The sequence below is a fragment of the Anas platyrhynchos genome, chromosome 1 (genome assembly GCF_047663525.1).
Source record: "Anas platyrhynchos isolate ZD024472 breed Pekin duck chromosome 1, IASCAAS_PekinDuck_T2T, whole genome shotgun sequence".
Classification (NCBI taxonomy): Eukaryota; Metazoa; Chordata; class Aves; order Anseriformes; family Anatidae; genus Anas; species Anas platyrhynchos.
Genome location: NC_092587.1, coordinates 100,073,137 through 100,092,041, shown reverse-complemented (window position 1 = coordinate 100,092,041; position 18,905 = coordinate 100,073,137). Strand labels below are relative to the sequence as shown.

General features: G+C 36.0%; 1 protein-coding gene across 3 annotated transcripts in view; it reads right to left on the bottom strand.

Moving 5' to 3' along the window:
* Nucleotides 1-18,905, bottom strand: part of GBE1 (1,4-alpha-glucan branching enzyme 1) — a 170,614-nt gene that overhangs the window by 125,034 nt on the left and 26,675 nt on the right. For all 3 annotated transcript variants that reach the window (XM_072025735.1, XM_072025738.1, XM_072025740.1), the window contains exons 2-3: nucleotides 9,903-10,072; nucleotides 299-414 (exon numbers count right to left, since the gene is read on the bottom strand). In XM_072025735.1, the coding sequence (XP_071881836.1) occupies nucleotides 299-414; nucleotides 9,903-10,072 (286 nt within the window). The remainder of the gene's footprint in view (nucleotides 1-298; nucleotides 415-9,902; nucleotides 10,073-18,905) is intronic.

The window sequence follows — 18,905 nt, the reverse complement described above, 5'->3', positions numbered from 1 at the left end:
AATATAGAACAGCTTTATGTTCACCTTAATTCTTATTTTTCACATTATCAGTATGTAAAAACTGGTTTCACCTTGTAACGCGATCCACTACATTACTACATTTCAGCAACATATGCCTGTTTCTATACACCACGAAGAAAATTACATGTTAATACTATTTCATCCTTTGGGGTCACTTCACGGAAGTAGATAAATTGATTGCTTCTTATAATAATTATAAGATAATTATGTTATTTAGGAGAAAACAAAAAGGGCGAAATGAGTATAGAATGTTACAAGAGCTAGAGAAAACTAGCACCTTTAGCTTTGATCCATGGGGAACAGGAGAATAACCGTCTTGTCCAGGTGGAATGAACAGCTCCCATTTCCCATACTCCATTTTCTTATATGGGTGAGAAAATGGATTCCAGCCATCTGTAATAAGAAACAAAAATAAGGGTATTTATCTTAAAACAGGTCCAATTAAAATTTAAAGGCATAACGGTATTGTCAAGTCTTTTTCAGAATACACTTGCAGCAGATACAAATACCAGTTATTACTGTACCCTTTTAAAAGAGGTTCAATGAAACGTATAAGACTATAAGATGTTTACTGGGAAACCATACTCCAGTTCTAATTTGACAATTACTGATTATGGGGGGGGGGGGGGGGGGGGGGGGGGGAAGATGAGCTTGGACAAAACATAACCAAAACCCATTTCCATAAGTCACATGTTCAAACCAGCTTTGGACAGAGACACACACACAGCTCATTGCTTCTATTTTGACAAACTGATGTCCTATTAATAACATTAAGTGTATAAACTAGAAAAGTGAGGAAGCTGCAGACAAATTTGATAGCAATGGCTACAAAACCACACAATACCAGATACCAGCAACACAGCTAAGAAAACTGGCCTGAAATGCCACAGTTATATGTAAGTAAATCTTAAAGCAGGTTTCTTTTCATAAAAAACACATTGAGAGAGACAAGCTTAGATTCTATAATTCAAGATTCTTCATACTGTTTTTATTCACTAAGCACTGGAGAGGTATGAGGTTAGTTATGACATATCTAATTGCATAAAGACCTGTCAGGATCACGTGTGTTTATATAGATGTTCAAGGTTAACTGTCATGAATGAGAGTGAAGATAAAGCTTCTGAACTGACAGACTTCAGGCAACACAATTATTTCTGAACTAAAAGGAAGCAGGCAAACTAAGTTTCAAAATGACTTTTCTTTGCCTTGAAACTTGTCCTCCTCACAGACCCCAGCAATGGGGAATGCTAAAGTAACAAGAAATCAGTTGACACAGGAAATGAATTGCAAGATGCTACCTCCATACTAATCCATTTGCATGCCATTTCCTGTAGTATATAGAACTAACACCAAGTGAGAAGCATAAACAGCCTTCACTGATCTTCTATACATGACCTTAGGTACATAGAGTAACAGTGAATAAAGTCTGTGTTCACTTCCTAAATTGTAGTTCCATTACTAGTTTAAGCTAGTATAAAACAGCATTTCTACTAAACATGGTAGGCTGGGTTAAACAAATTAAATAAAAACCAGACATGAACACCAAAATTGAGATCTCCTGTTTCAGTGGCAGTAGCAACTACTTAAAAGCCACCAGCTTACTTACTGTGTCTGTAGAGCTTTTTATTGTTTTTAGGGAAAGCAAGGACAAATACAGGTCATTACTTCTTAGTATGTAGCAGCAGCGGTCAAAGTGGACTAGTGAAGGCAAATTTCTGCATTAATTACCTTAAAGCTTTTTCAGAAATTTCAAGAGTAGCATTTAACATCTGAGATGATACCACAGTTCACTGTAGAATATTGTTTTTCTCTCCTTTAAATGAGGAAAACATAGATTCCTCAAACAGATTATATATGCTGCAAGATCTTTGAATACCTTCCCTAATTTGAGAAGATATTAACAGTAGCAGGGAAAAAAATATTAACAAAATATTACTGCTGATTCAGTGATATAAAGCCATCTGCTTTATCTTTGTCCTTAAAAAAAAAAAAAAAAAAGAAAGCAGTTCTCTTGGGAGCAAGTGATGGAAAACCAAACATTTTCAAAAGTAGAAACTCACAATAAATTAACATTTATTTAATGCAGTGATCAAAAGGAATCTGATTTGTGCATTCACACAGTATTCCATCATAAACAAATTATTAAAAAATTAAACCAACATAATTTATTCCTTCATGGTCTGAATGCATACTGCTTATCAATTTTTATGCTTTAACTTACTTGAGTTTACCATGAAGGAACAAAAATTGCAGTATCAAAAGAAATAACTTATAAATGCAAACTTGTAACTAAACTTTTAAAACACATTCAGGACAAAAATAATTCTTTTACTTAAAATACATTGTAAAAAAAATTAACACAGTAGCAAGTGTTTCTCAAGTCTTATAGCTTATAATTTTCTAAATTACACTGTTGATGTGTGATAAATCTTTTTTTCTGTTAAAAGAAAAATAAACATGTCCAGAGCAAAGAAACAATTTGACTTGCCTTTCAGGAAATGCTATTTAGTAGATGGCTGACCTGATCGGATATTCGTAACCATCTCACTTCAATCACAATTTTGGACTAAATGCTCTCCAGAGATCTTCTCCACCCAACCTATAGCAGGTTAGGGAACAGACTACAATACCACAGACTATATACAATTTTAAGACCACTTCCAACTAGAAGAACTCTGCTGCAATGAAATGTGAGTTTAAGGAAGAGATTACTACCTGCTTCTCCATGGAAATCAGGTACAAAATCTCCATGTACAGTGAAGTACAAAAGCGAAGTTACCTACATGTATATACATCAGCAAACATATTTTTCCTACAAACGTCAATAATCTAAAATACTGTCTAGCATGCAAAATAATGTTCTCTAATAGTACATGGATGTCTTCAGCTTCAGGGAAAGAGTAGACTTTTAAAGAAACTTGCCTGTTACTTTCATATAACTGTTTAAACCAGACAGATGCCAATCTTTAAAGAAACAAACAAAAAGCACAAGTCAGACAACCTAGACAATGACCAAAAAAAAAAAGGCAAACAAAAGCCTGCGTAAGAAACATTCTAGTACACCTATTCACTTTACAGTAATGTCAAACCGATGCAAAGATGCATTACTATTATAATCAAGAGTTCCCTATGCTTAAAAATAGAAATACAATTAATTTTACTCTGTTTAGATACAAGTTTTCAACACTTAACATATTTGGATAGTGCTGACAGAAAAACACATTAGCAGAATGAAAGTACTCACTAAACTATTGCTTGATTGATAGCAAGAGAACTTACATATTTAGTAAGATTGATTTTTAGTCTAAAGCTTCATCCAAAAAATAACAGAACAAAAACACAGGACTACTAAGGACCAAGCAAACACTATTGGAGCAATAAAGCAATAGCTTCCTAGAAGAACAACCAAAGCTGAAACAGTAAGCGTATTCTCTCCCTCGCCCTCCCTCTTATCAGGAGCATCAGATACTTGGGGGCAGAAGGTAGAGAGTAGGGGAATATTATGCACAAACCAGATAACTACATGCTCTTAGGACATCTTTGCATAACCCAAGTGGCACTGATATGGTCCTTAAAGCCATAAAAACAGCAGACTCTCTTCAAAACCAGCAGACTCTCTTCCTCCCTACACTCCACCTGCAGATATCACCTTCACCACTTTTCACAAAACTCTTTCCAATTGAGCTATATTTCCTGACTATGTCTTGCTAACATTAAGTAGCACAGAAGTGTCTTAGTCCCTGACATTCCCTATATAATCCCTGCATCTCCCCATTCCCTTAGGGAAATTCACCTGATGTTTACTACATACACTGAGAACACTATATTATTACATTGTATTGTTACAAAAAGCTTCTCATGCCCTTGGTTTACAAAGATTCTCTGGGACTCCTACAACCAACTCTTCTCTCCTTTAGAAGTGGAACAGTTGCACCTCTCTATTAATTCAAGCATGCCTGCTCTCCACAATTCTGTCCCAGTTGCTTACAGTCTCTGCCTCCACCTGCTAGCAATCCCCTATGCTCCACTTAATTCCTCCTCTTCTCAGCCATGGTTCCCCATTGCTTGGTGCCTGTGGTTCATGATTTCAGAATACACAAAGCAACACTCATCTATCCCAGATGTTCCTACTTAAAACCATTATTTACTTCTACTCCCTTGGAAAGAACTCATTTATGGAGGTTACAACAGAAAATATTGCCTTGTATTAGGTAAGAGACATAAAAACTTAAAATGCCCCAAAATCTGAAGGCCTGCTACAAAGAGGAAGTGGTTCAGGTTTCTCCAGTTTTACTGATGAATTTTCAGATTTTTCAACAAAACAAAGCCAATAATATCAAGAACAACATCCCTAAAAAAACAAAACACCTGAATAGCTGAATATTCAGACATCTGACATTTCCAGAAGAAAAAGGACAGGAAGAAAAGACAAGAACCATCTTAGTCCAAGAACAAGAACTTCATAAACTCTGCCAATAGCTACAAACAGAAAAAGGTTAAGAAGCTTACCAACAGAAGTTAAAATAATCAACTTCAGTACGTTTTACGAGAGAAATGAACTATTGTGGACACCCCATAAGGCATACACAAATACAAGAGGTCCTATTATAAAATCTGAGGCCCCAAATACATCTTATTCCAACACAGAAGACATCTTGAATAGCCTAGTACATTTAGTTTCTAACCCACTTCTATGACTGGATCTTGCAAAAACAATCTACTTTAGGGAAATAAAGCACCAAACTTCTCCTTGCTCACAACTCCACCCTTAGTATACCATGAACTAAGCTTTCATCTAGAAAGAAAGGTAGAGACATGACACCATGGATACTACCATTTGTTGTAAAAATACAATTTACATGCAATACTTCCAGATTAATTTATGATTTAATGACTTTTTGTTCCACAACTCTGACTTTTATTTACGTGTTGACATGTATATTGCCATGCAGCTCTGAGGCTCAAGAGTTAACTTAGACATCAAGCTGGTCTGAGACTAACACTCCTCTTTCATCTCACAAAGGGAAGGAGCACTTCTTGCATATTGACCAAATCATTCAGTTGTTCCAGTCTGGAACTACTGGTACAGCAGTGCAATATTGTAACTATCAAATGATTCTTCAAAAGTAAAAACACTTTACAAACTGAGATTGAAATCTCAAGTGCAAAAACTCCTATGACAGTTGCACTTCTACACACCACATACTTTTGACTAACAGGAAGGTGCTCAATGAAAATACAGACTAACAAGCAATCACACAGCTTCCTTGAGGAAAAAATATCAGTCAAATAGCAGCTTCGACTACTGGCATTGCAATCCCACAACATACCTGGAAATTCATTTGCATGGAACATGAAATCAGAAAACTAAAAGCAAATGTAACTGCAGTGATTCTCTACAGACACTACAGGTTACACAGAGTGGCCAATTACATCTTTCTTTCTACATTGCCTTATTTTGAACAGTACAATAGCAGGGCCATTAACATAATCTGCTTAAGAAGTCATTAAACAAACTCAAATAATGACATGAAAACGAATGTCATTACTTCCCAGATATGATATCTCCCTGGATATTAATAGCAGCTTACACTTCAGTATTACCTTCAGTCATCTGCAGCCACAGAAGTATAGCACTATGTCTCTACTCATGAAATCCAGGTATTCTTCTACAAAAAAGCTTTGAGAAAAGTACTAAGAAATTTAGTATTACATGATCATAGTATCTAGACTTCATTTTGATAAAAGTTGAAGTCTGAAAACAAATCATTCTAAGATACTGGAAGTTTCTAGTCTCAACTTTCAGATATCCAAGTTATGAGGACTGGTGACTGAAGCTTTGCCTTCTTCACTCTGAAGAAAACCTGCCAGAGTTTAAATAAGTGGCTAACCTTCCCCCGCAAAAAGGAGCCAGCCCCTCTCTCCACACTCAGCACAAGTCTTCTCAACTAGTGCAGAAATAAGGCGGAAAACAGAACAAATATTCCAGAATGATCAAATCTTTACATTTAAATGTTAGCTGTGAGTGAGGAAGGTGAAGAATGTGAACTAAAAAAACAGAAGCCACAAGTCTGACTATATTATCATCAAATATTGACTTCTGAATTAGCATATATATATGTATACACACACACACTTACTCTTTGAAGCTATTTAAAACCAGTAACTTTTTAAATTTTGATTAAAATAATGTTTACAGACAACATATTGAGACATTGCATGGCCAAGTACAACTTTGAGTATTCCAATTCCCCAAATAAATTCCATGGGTTACACTCAAAACTTGCACTTCAGTGACTTATTTGGAAATAGTTGATTGTAAAGTAGCAATAAATTGCCAGCAGTCAACAAGTTCCTCAGCAATACAGCATGCAAATAAAATACTGAGTGTTATTACAGAGCTTTTAAGGTAGCTATAACATTGATACTGCGTCTGTATCAGAAATTCAGCTAATTGCCTCACACTTCATGTACTGAGATGCAATAAGTACTGATTGACAAAACTTAATGTTTTAAAATGTTCAGAGTCACAGAATTGTGGTTGGAAGAGACCTCAAGATCATCGAGTCCAACCTCTGACCTAACACTAACAAGTCCTCCACTAAACCATATCGCTAACGTTCATTTAATAGATTTCAGACAGTGTAAAAACAACATACTTGACTACTAACAGGTATAGTGTCTTGATCTCCAGTTATGAAGTTTTAAAGAGCAGACAAAAAGGAGTTCCGTAAATATTGGCATTTTCTTGAATTTATGTTTTTCATTCTCCAATCCAAATACAGATTTGTATGCTATTCTTTTTTTTTCTTTTTTCTTTTTTTCCCCAGAAGATACAACGATACTAAAATCTTATAATGAAGTTCATTCATTACAAGTGCCTCAGGAGATAGCAAAAAGACAATACCACCCATAATTTGGGGTGAAAGATCTTAATGTCAAAGCTTTTATTGCCTATTATAAGGCATAAAAATAATTCAAAAGAGTGTAAAGCCTCAATCTTACAAATGCATATAACGTAAACAATATGTACACATACACATGTATATAATAAACAAGTTATTCATGTTTATCTTAGTAAAGTCATTATCAACTACGCTTATAAACTATCAACTTAAAATTCTTTCAGAATTCATAATTAAGTTCTCTGTAACACAGCCTGCACCTGCCATTATCATTTTCACTAGTTTTTGATCCTCAAACATCATTATCTTACCAGATTAAATAGCAGCATTTATTATTGTGTTTTTCCCCTCATCGTTCAACCAAACACATAAAAGAAACTCGAACAATACCAGATTAAGTAAATGACTGAGAAAACATTGCTATCCATCTATACACAACAGAACTAAAAACATAGCATAAATTAACTTTTTAATATTATATACCATTATATTTCAGTTTAAAACTGAACAGCTGCTGTCATTTCAAGTTTGACATTTCCTTCCTTGTAACATTTCAACCCCCTCCTTGGGGTTGAATTAGTTCTCTCCTTCTAAACCTGAGCTTTTATAAAAAAAAATCTTATTAAAAGTAATCCTGATATTCAATTTAAATATGATATGATCATAAATTTAGTTTGAGACTTTAACCTGTTCAAAAACTTAAAGAAAGGTTAAAGGGATTCAATTTTAATTAAACGCATCTGTAGCAACCTGATTCTAAATCTTAGGATTTTGCAACCCAATTTCTCATCAGAATATTATTAAAGCACATATGAATTGAATGACAATCTTCCATTCCTCTAGGCTTTCTGAGTACATTATCTTCCCCTTTGGGAATGAATACTTTACTATGACTGACGACCAAGATGATATATAGGACAAATGCAGTTTTTTCCACATTAAAATGAATTTATTTTTATTCTTTTGACTTCTTACTAGCACATTTCATTAATACGTAGATAAAACTATTCCAAGATATTAGGCCTAAATTTCTTCTTCATGTGATGTATTGCATAAGATATTTTTAAATGTAGTAGGAGTGTTTTTTGTTTGATTGATTTTTTTTTTTTTTTTTTTAAGAAAATCATCTAGGTTTTTAGCTTTTTAGCTATCATTCTGGTATACAGGTACTTCCCTCCAACCCCCACTCCAAAGCCAAAATAAGTTATATCGTCTTTGTAAATCTTAGGCATTAATTTCATTAAAAGTCTGTTTTTAAAACAGCTAACCAGTAAGTTACATATTTAAAACAAATGCATTTAATCTTGAATTGTGTCGAGTAATTTCACCTAAAGGCTACTATTCCCATCACATAAAAGAATCTTAAGGTGTAGATGATGAGGTGGTATTGCAGACAGTATAGAAGAGGAAAGGAAAAATTGTCTGTGTTTATACATGTAAAGCTTAGCTTTTAAAACACCCTCCCCTAGCTATCTTGCAGCCAGTACTGGTATCTAGCACCACTGTAATCTAGGCACTGTAATCTAACTATATTCGTGATTCCTTACTCAGTTTTGGAATCACAGTATGTATCTGACTCCTATATTAAAATTCAAGTACTACATCAACCTATTTTACCAACATCCATTCCAACTAAACACAAGGAGTATTTGAAGAAGAGATACCTTGTCATTCAGCAGGTTAAATCATATCAAACAACATATGGCTGAAAGTAGCGTTGCATGAACTTCTTTGTTAGTCTTCTAAATTTTTTTTTTTTTCTAAAAATAATTGTCGTCTACATACTCAGGTTACTACAGTGAATAGGTGACAGGGACCCTCAAATCAAGTTCTTAAAAGAAAAAAACAACACAATCCTGACAATTAAAATAGATACAGTTTGAGTGATGCCTGGTTACTAAATCATAATTTGAATATTTAACTGTTTCTTTTGGTTATTCTGCTTATGAGTGTATCTTGAGAGTATGGATAAAACAGTAGTAACACCTAGTGCTATGAATTATTAAAAATATTAATGGATCTGAAAAAAAAAAAAGTAATCAATTTCTTTGCAACTGCATACATTTTACAGAAGCTTAACCATAGTACTTTAAAAGGAACCACTACATACTACAGCTAATGGCATGTGTAAGGAGTTTTAAAGTTATTTTAAAGTTATATAAGCACACGGAAATGAAAGAGAAAGCAGAATTAATATTGCAGAATTTAAGAACAAAAATGCGTATGACTTGCATTTAGGAGATTGCATAACATGACTCACTTGAGTGTAGCTAGTCTTCTGAAGAATGATGAAATTGCTACTTTTGTCTCAAGTTTTAAGTAAATGGAATCAATGTCTCCTAAGTTCTCCGACCATGCAATACAGGAACACCTCCACTGTAATGGTGCCACCTTCCTGTTCTGCCAACAACATTCTTCTGAGGGAAGAGGAAACACCACCTACTTTTTCATGACTACGTTCATTTATGAGTTTAGGTTACCATTTTCCTGCAGGACTTTTCTAGACTCTCATAATTAGTGGGAGTCACAAAGGGCCTTGGTCCTTACACAACACTGCTGTTAGACCAGTCAAAAAAAGATAAATCAAGTTACTCCACTGTTATCTTTTCCTTCCCTGCATACCGTTTAACAGAAGCCTAACAGTGGACCTTCAGGAAGAACCTTGGGTAGTTTAGACACATTCAACCTAAAGCTGCAGCATGATCAGGCTAGGGCTTTTAGAGAAGTCATCACTTTATGGGTATAAAAATAGATGCACATAATACTGACCATACAACAGAAACACACATGTTCTTAGGTTATTGCAACATGGAGTAAAAGATTATTAGTTTAAGTTAATAAATGTCATTACACCAGCAACCCACAACACACATTTTTATTATTAGAATTTTATCATTGCTACAACATTGTCTAAGTGAAAGGATATCGATCTAAAACACAGTGCAGTAAAGAGGCAATATTCCTAAAAATACTTACTGAAGTCACCTGTGAGAAACACCGCTTCTGCTCCCGGTGCCCACTCTTTGCAATATACTCCACCATCCACAAATTGGTTAACTCCGAAGGTTTTGTAACTTTTTGAAAATTTATCAAGACCACCTTCATTTTCCTCAATGCTCTTCAAGCGGTTGTAAAACAGAGCATACCTTTCAAAGAAAACAGATACATTTTTAGAAAGCTTAGCAAGTGTCTTACTTATATTGAGAAATGCAAGAGCATAAAGACCACATTGAGACACTGTCACACTGTGTCCCAAGACTACAATATTGGATTCATCACTCTACAGAAATAGAAAACAAAACTAATCATATGATTTTTCCAGAGTTGCAACACAGAACAGAGTTAAAATCTTCACATCTGTATTTTCTCTACTTCATGTTAACTCTTTATACTTTAAGACTGTGAATCCTGACTGGCAGTCCAAAAATCATAGCATTACTACACAACATGAGAATTTCACACTCTGAACAGCCTTACACTTTTTTGTCTGTCTTATTAATGCTGGGCAAGGGCCTCACAGGGATAATTGTCTTGCTCTGGTACATCTATCACAGCCAGTTTTAACAGACAATCTCAGGATCTCAGGACACTGAAAAACTTGTAATGCAACATATAGCAAGTATGGAGGAAATAATCTGGCACTTGCAGAAAGTAGTTCCCTAAACAATCTCTCTAGAAAGACCATCAGCAAGATTGAGCAGTCCCTTGCCACTGAAACTAGTCGGAGAAAAAAGATTACTACTTTATGGACGTCATTATTTGGTATTGTACTCTACAATAACAGTCCCTATTAGGACTAGAAATGCCATAAACCTCTAATGTAAAAATCTGCTAGTAACAGGTTGAAGTTTTTTGTTGGACTTTGCCATGTTTTCTCCAAGGAGTTCCCAACAATTCAAAAACACATATCAAGCACACATTGTACATAGAAGACTGTCAACTTTTCTTCCTGATGTGTAAGCTACTTCTGTGAAGCATGGCTAAAATGCTTCAGTTTAAAATATTATTGAAGCTACCTGCAGAGTTATTCTATTTGCAAATTAGAAGTGTACCCATGTTCTCCAAAAATAGAAAGGAGGGTTCTGAAATGTATAAAAACTACAAAGAATCTGGACAAAAACTTGCCTGCCTCATTACACTTACTATATTTTGAAAAACTATAAACAGTAAAGAAGCAAACAGCATTATGGTATTATACTCCATTGGTTTAAAACAACAACAAGAAAAAGAAAAGTAATCTGCTTGAAGTGTTAGGTCTTGTACACTGCTCTCAGGCTTGTTTTAAGGGTTTGTTTCAGAACTGGTCTTCATTAGTTCAAAGTAGAGGATTAAAATGTCAATTTACTGGTTAAAGTGAAATAGGGTAACATTAATTTTGAGTACTTCAACTACTTTCAAGGTTAATCTCCCAGTAGGTTTGTACTCCAAAGACTGATGTTCACCTTTAAAAACAGAAAGATTCGAAAAGTGCCTCAGGATACACTATAGCAAAAATATTTTAACTTTTTGCACCATTCCTTTAAAAGTCCATTTCCATTTGTAGCACTTGAGGGAGAATATTTGGCCAGATTTACAAATAATCATCTTACCTGTATACACATGTATACACACACACAAACTTGATTGACAAGCTTTAACCAACTGCAATTGTAGAAAAATGTATATAAATAAAATTAAAAGTTAAATACAGAAGTGCAAGTCAAAATAGCCTCAAAAGTTCATCATGTGGCATTTGGCAAAGGAAAAATTACCCCATTACTGAATGATTCTCCTTGAAAAAGGAATTTATTTTCATTTATTTATCTTTGTGTTTTTGTTGTTGTGGATTGACTTCAAGTTATTCTTTAAAATATACTAATTATATTATACAAGAGCATAATACTTGTGACAGAGCAAGTTAATTCAGACATTAGTGCTGCATCTTCATTACAGAAATAATGAATATTGAAACGACTAGTGACCTCCATAGTTGTTTTAAGTGATATTCTAGAAAGTATTCGTTTTTAATTTTGTTAAACGTCTGAAGTGATCAAATTTAGAATAGTGATTTGCTTGAAGTTCATGAAAGCCACCAGCTCTTAAAATGGATCAATTACTTGTGTTGTGATCTATTCTAAAAAACTCATCTCCAAACATGAAATACACCCAGCCACAAAACAAAATTATCTTCCCTTGAAGGTCCTGCAAAACAGAACAGAACTGTAGCTCTGTATCCCGCTTCTGCTTTAAAGGAGAGCATTCAGTTAAGTGCATGCTTATGATCCAGCTGTGAGAAACTTAAAACTAAGATTATATGAAAGCAAAAAAAAACTTTAATTTCTATATCACTGAAACATTCACCTTCCTGGGCAACCTCTTCCAATGCCTGACTACTCTTTCTGAGAAGAAAGATCTCCTAATTTCCAGCCTAAACATCCCCTGGCACAACTTGAGGCCATTCCCTCTAGCCTTATCACAGCTGATCTGTGAGAATAGTCTGACCCCCAGCTCCCCACACCTTCCTTCCAGGTAGTTGTAGAGAGCAATGAGGTCTCCCCTGAGCCTCCCCTTCCCCAGACTAAACAACCCCAGCTCTCTCAGCCGCTCCTCACAGGACTTGTGCTCCAGGCCCTTCACCAGCTTCGTAGCCCTGCTCTGGATATGCTCCATGGCCTTGATGTCCTGTTCCAGTGAGGGGCCCAAAGCTTAACACAGTACTTGAGGTACGGCCTCAACAGAGCTGAGTACAGGGGGACAATCACCTCCCTGGTCCTCGACTAGATGACCTTGGAGGTCTTTTCCAACATCAATGATCCTATGATCTTCCAAACTGAAACCTCAGAATCATACAGGGAAAATGACAGGAAAGCTCTTGTTTAAGCAATCCCAAAGGTTTATTATGCACTAATAGCATACAATCATATATATATTAAAAAAAAAAAAGAAAAAAGTATCAGACATCATCACATTTAGCAATTCCCTGTGAGCACTGGAAGTTGCCATATTCAGCGACATACATAGTCATACTGACTATAACCAAACTGGTCACATGGGACTATTCAAAGGTGAGAATCTTGCATGACTGTGGACATACAGAGAGAATTAACAGGAACAGCTAGTGCTAGAAGCCAGGACTAAAGGCTGTTCTGCCCTCCTACCTTCAAAGCCTGCTGTTGCTCATTAAACTGTGAAAAGCCTTTTCAGATTTCTCTACTTCCTAATATTCGAGTTGGCACTGGAGAAATATTACAAGGTATGTTTTGAAAAGTACAGCTTACCTTTGTGACAAAAGGAAAAAAAAAAACACACACAGAGTAACAAGAAGATTCATGGACTTTCAGGGAACAATCTGGTCACATCTAAGTGGAAGACAACATACATTGTGCCCCTTCTTCTGGGGACATGCATGACACAAAACACACCGGCCAAGTACAGCTGATAGAGCAGGACTGCTCCAGGAGCTTTTCTTGCTCCAGGAATTCTTATGAAAAAGCAAGCTCATGTATGTGCTGAGAAGGGCTGCGAGGACCATACCAGGGGGCCTTTGCAATTCAAATCCCAGATCCTTTCTACTCATCTCCACTTACAGACCAATGTTTTTTAAAGACCAAATGCTAAAGTTAGGTGTTTTCTTCAGACTTGCTAGAGGAAAGGAACTTCAGTCATGGCATTTCTTCAAGCACATATACATACAACTTGAAACAAGACACTTCATAACAGACTAGCTCTTTTACAAGCATCCTTGCTTCCCCTTCCTTCTGTATTTCATAGTGAAATTCATAGTGAAATACTGAAAATCATTAAAAACTGACCCTGTTTCAAATGATGTTTTTGTTATATTAATAGTTTGTAATATAGCGTTGCTTTGAATCCCATGCTTTATACACAGCCCTGTTTAGAACTGTATGATGAGAGTGTAAGAACTGGCTGACTTTCCACAGCAGCAGAATTAAAACATCAAATATGACATCATACAATGCCTATCCAGAAAGTGGGTAACTTGCCAAAAAATAAGCTTCACAGTGAAGGAGTAAAGACTGTATAACTCAGTAGTCATTTTAGGGTGGTTTCATTTCAACATTTCAGATGAGCAGCTATTCCTCATACTTCTACCACCTCAAAAAACAAATTCAAGTATTGTCTTTAAGTATTTAGAGACCTAAAACGTATGTAACGGAAGCATACAGATACCATAGAAAGGTCAGAAAAAGAGATGGTTTGATGTTTTTTCAGTGCTATGCAAAGATAAAGAGTCCTTAGTCAAAGGAATAGGGTTCTATTTATCTGATAACCATGATGGGCAAAACCCACCTGACGTGCAAAAACCCATAAAACCAACTTCCTATCATCACTGACTTCATTCAACTAACTGATTCCATTAAAAATAAAAGAAAGGTGTTAAAATCAGTAGTTTCACTACAGGGTTTAAAAACAAACAACAAAAACAATCAGTTAGCTTCCCTTTTCTTCCCAAACTTAAATGTCCTAGTGAAATAAGACTTCTGGTAGAAAGTTAAAGTCTAATGGCAAGTTAGAACACTGAATCAAGTCTCCACGTAAAGCCTTCTGGTATTTATTTTTCAAAGCAATAGGTATTAACTTCTTCCTGGCCACCTTGTAAGGTGTCAGGAAAAGGTGGTATTAATATTTTAAACCTTTGTATTTATCCAAATAAGCTTTAGTTTCTTATGCATCGCAGGAATCTAAACAGAAACAAATATAACCAAAAAGGCCTTGGCAGCATACAAAATACCTTCCTTTAATCAGTATGGTGCTGCACTCTAAGATGGCTGCCAAATTTCAGAACATTTTTATGCCCCTTTTCACACCTTTTTTTGTAAGTCATAGTTATTGCAGTTTATAGAAGAGTCAATCAGCTTATTTTAAGACCTGTGGTGTCAACACTAACATTAATCATTTTAGTCTCTCTTCTGCTTATGATGTTCATTTTAGTAGCTATTCATCTTTTAGATTTTTGTCTACACTAGCTTTTGTGCCATAATTTATTTCCACAATATTGGCCCAATATTAATGCTAATTTATTCAGAACATGAAAGCAAATAGGAGAGGCTTTGATAATGATATCTGGCGTCCATATGGAAAGCCCAGTTCTGCAGACACCAAAGGGAAAAAGATATGAAAGAAAATGTCCAGTAAGGTATTCTCTGTAGCCAAATCCTCCCATTTCTCAATAAATACAAACACTTGCAGGAATGTCAGTGTTGAAAATAAAGCTAGAGTCAATGTAGGTATTGGAAAGACTGAAAGATCAGAAATAGAAAACGTAAAATGATTGTTGTTGTTCTGTTGTTTTTCTCCCCTTATTTAAACAACAAACCTTAAGAAAAACTGTTTGGATGTTTTGAGATACCACTTATACTATTTATCAGTTTGCTCCTGAAGCCTCCTAGGGGAACACCAGGTCCTATTTTTCAAGTTTCCACTCTCCTCCACCACAGGAAAAGCTGTATCAGCATTACATAAAACAGGCAATAGAAAAGCAAAGAGTGCCTAGGTCATCAAATCCTCTCCTGTACCATCAATTATGTACCAAGAACAATGCTATTCAGAGTAACTGAGATTTCAGAGCAGTGTTATCAAAACTGGTTTGGGTCCCTCCCCCCTCCTCTTCCTATGACTGGAAAAGTGCTAGAGAACCATGCTGACGTGCATCTCCCCAACATGCCCATTCAGCAGCTCTGTTGAGGGCTAACGTGCCATCAGAAGAACTAGGTAATGTCAAATCTGTTGAAATGGACCTGCTGAAATGGACAGACAGATCTAGCCATCAAGTATTTCCTGTTTTGTTATAGGTAGATATCTAGTTATTTTATTCCAGATCATTTGCAGGATCCACTCTAACTTATGATCCCTGTGGACAACTGAAAGGTCAACAACCTGCAACAAAGAAAAATCCAAAGTGGTAAAAGTGCGGTGCATCCACACTGACAATATATATAATACTAGGTACAGATTATTCTTCATCCTACAGAGAGGTAAACTGCCACCATTTTTAAAGACTTACTTTTCTACAATAATGCATTATTTACATAAAGCCCCACTTGAAAAACTGGCAAATAAGGAATAGAAGAAATGCTGATTTCAGTTCTGATACACTACTTCTACAGGAACATGAGAAAGGATTAACAGCTGGTTTTGATTTATATATCAAGAGGCTCAGGAGCTGCAGATCCCCTCCTGTTATCACAGACAGCCCATCCTTTAGAGATAGATGTCCAAAGTCTTGCAATGTTGTCACCAACTACAAGTGTCAGGTATCATTTAAGTGCCTACATTGGAAATATAAGCAGCAACAGCTCCCTTTTGGAATGGGGAAAAAAACACTTGATAGCTCTGCAACTGCAGATGCGATATTAACACTTGGGTCATAACTTTCCACACCAAAGCAGCTCTTAACACTCTGGGTCTATTCAAAAAGTGGCCAGCAGCAGCAGTAAAATTCTCTCAGAAAACTATGCTGTAAGAACAGACTCCAGTCTGGTCTGCCACAACCCTCTGGGCAACTAGTTGAATTCAACAAGCAACGTATTACGGCATTTCATGAAGCCTGTCTATAAAATAGGCATTCCTGCCTCCAAATTTGATCTGGTACATCCACGCAGAGCCACGCAGTCCAGGCTTACCAGATCAGGAAAGCACAAGATCTTCAATCCACTGCAGTCCACCAGAGCAACAGACCTCTTTAACCCCATTTGTAAACCACGCTACTGGTAATTGCCATCTCATGAAGCACTGTTATGAGGTCTCTGTACTCACTGTTTTTTCCCAGAAAGCCAAAGTAGTACAATTTAATACTTTCCATGTTCATGCCTGAGGAATATGTGGGAATATGAGAAGGACAATCATGAAACAGTCACCACTAATAAGGGCTACTTCTCTTCTTGCTGTGTCCCCTACTGCTTCATAGTGGAAAAAAGGAAACAAAAACATCAAAGCGGAAGCTAGAAGCATAGATACAACACCTCTGAATACTTCAAAATTAAGAACACATGGCCATTCAGAGATAACTTTTTCTAATATATTGCTGATACTGATATGAAGACATAGTTACAAATGCTTTCACCAACACCAAAGCCAATGCAGCGAGTCACTGCTCTGCATATCAAATCCCTGCATTTCATTTTCTCCTTTACTCTGTAGTTTGTTTTTCCATAACACTGTCTTCATTCAGTTGCCTATAAGGGGACAGATCGAAGGAAGATGGGAGTAGGATGAAGCTCTTCCCAAAGCAGATTTCTGCAGTCCAACAAATCAAGTGCACCAGAACTAGTATTAAGTGGCAGAAGCAAATTCCTGTTCATAACTGTTTCTTTAACTAGTCACTAGTGAAAGGTTACCAAAACAAAAGCTCCTCATTTCATTTTGTTCTTTTCTCCACCTCCTTTACTCACCTTTCCTTCGTTTAAGGACGGTGTAAATCTCAGGTAGGTACTACTATTTCAGAACACTAGAACTACTGCATCGTAACCTCAATCAGCTTTAGTTTTAGACAACTGACCTGCACTTTCTGCATAGAAAGATTAAATGAATTTTTAATAAGTTTAAATATGTTTAAATAGATTAACCAACATTTGAACAGCATGTAACCTTTCAAGCGTTAGAAGAATTCCAAGAGAATGTTTTAAAAGTGTAGGACACCAACGAGTGATGTTTACAGAGAGACAGGAAGTCTGACATTTCATTTTGTTTTTCTGTGGGTTAAAAGCAAAGATTTTATATGTTTCTGAAGTCATTATCATTGTCTGTGGGTGGCTAAATCAGAACATCCCAGAGGCTCTAGCTGCAGTATTAAAATTCTTCACTACACAAGTACTTTGCCTCTTTATCCCAGGAGAGAGGCAATCTAACACTCATTTTATCCTTAGCTGAAAACTAAAGTATTCTGCAGATTGTCTGAAGATATTAAGTCCCTATTAGGTGTAATAAAGTTAACTGTTATTCAAGTAATTTGGATATACAGGTATTGCAGTAAGAAACTTAACGAGTTAAATCATTTGTTGTGATTCCTACCATTTAGGAAGTACTCAAAATTCAAGGTATGGTCCAGCTTGAAGAAGTTTCCCTTGCTACTTGCCACTAAAAAGACCCTAGAGCACAGAACAAAAATACAAGAAAGCCAAAATTTTCAAAAGCAGCTTTTCCAGTTGTTCTCTACTCCGCAGATTAACACCAACATGCAAATTTTCATTTTTTGCTTTCCAACACAGAAGGCAGCTTGTCTCTCTGCCTTTCTGGTGTGAACACCTTTCTGGTGTTCACAGAAAGTTTCCTTAAAATTTACTCAACTGAATGGAGTGAGGGAAAAACTTTCAGCAGTGCCTGCTACTGCTGGAGCTGTCAAAAATGGCTTTTTCATTAGCTACATCCAAAAAAGCTCCTTCAAGAATATAGGTAAATGCATTAGAGTGCATCTCTTCAACTAGAATAAATCTTTAATATGCAAGCTTCACAGGAAATGGAACAGGAACTGCAATGCAATTGTACCACAACACCTTAACTCAGTAGTTACAGTTCCAAGGCACCTTCCACGGTGAGCAAGGGTGTAAAATCCCAACTCACTCTGGACATCCCATTACTTCAGTATGAAGAGAGCACAGCTTTGTCCCAAACTAAACAGAGTATCGTAAAAAAATAATCTAGGAAATATTTGATTGGGGTTAATTAATGGGTAATCTCTTGTTCTATTGGAAGTACACAGGACAGAGTTACTAATTAAGCATCAGTTTTTCCAAAATAAAAGTGGTATTGTGCAATTTGAGTCTTATCGACAACATACAGTCTGGTATTTATGAAAACAAAACTGGGAAAATAAAGAGTAGCCACAGAGCTTTTCTTGACATCCTACCAGCAGCTGCTATTTTTGACAGAAATGAAGACTAATAAGCTAGAAATATATTAAAGACGAATATACTTCAGTAATGTTTTAGCAAGGAGATTATTTGCCAGCTTAAGTTCTGGCACAATGCTTTCTGCACAGTA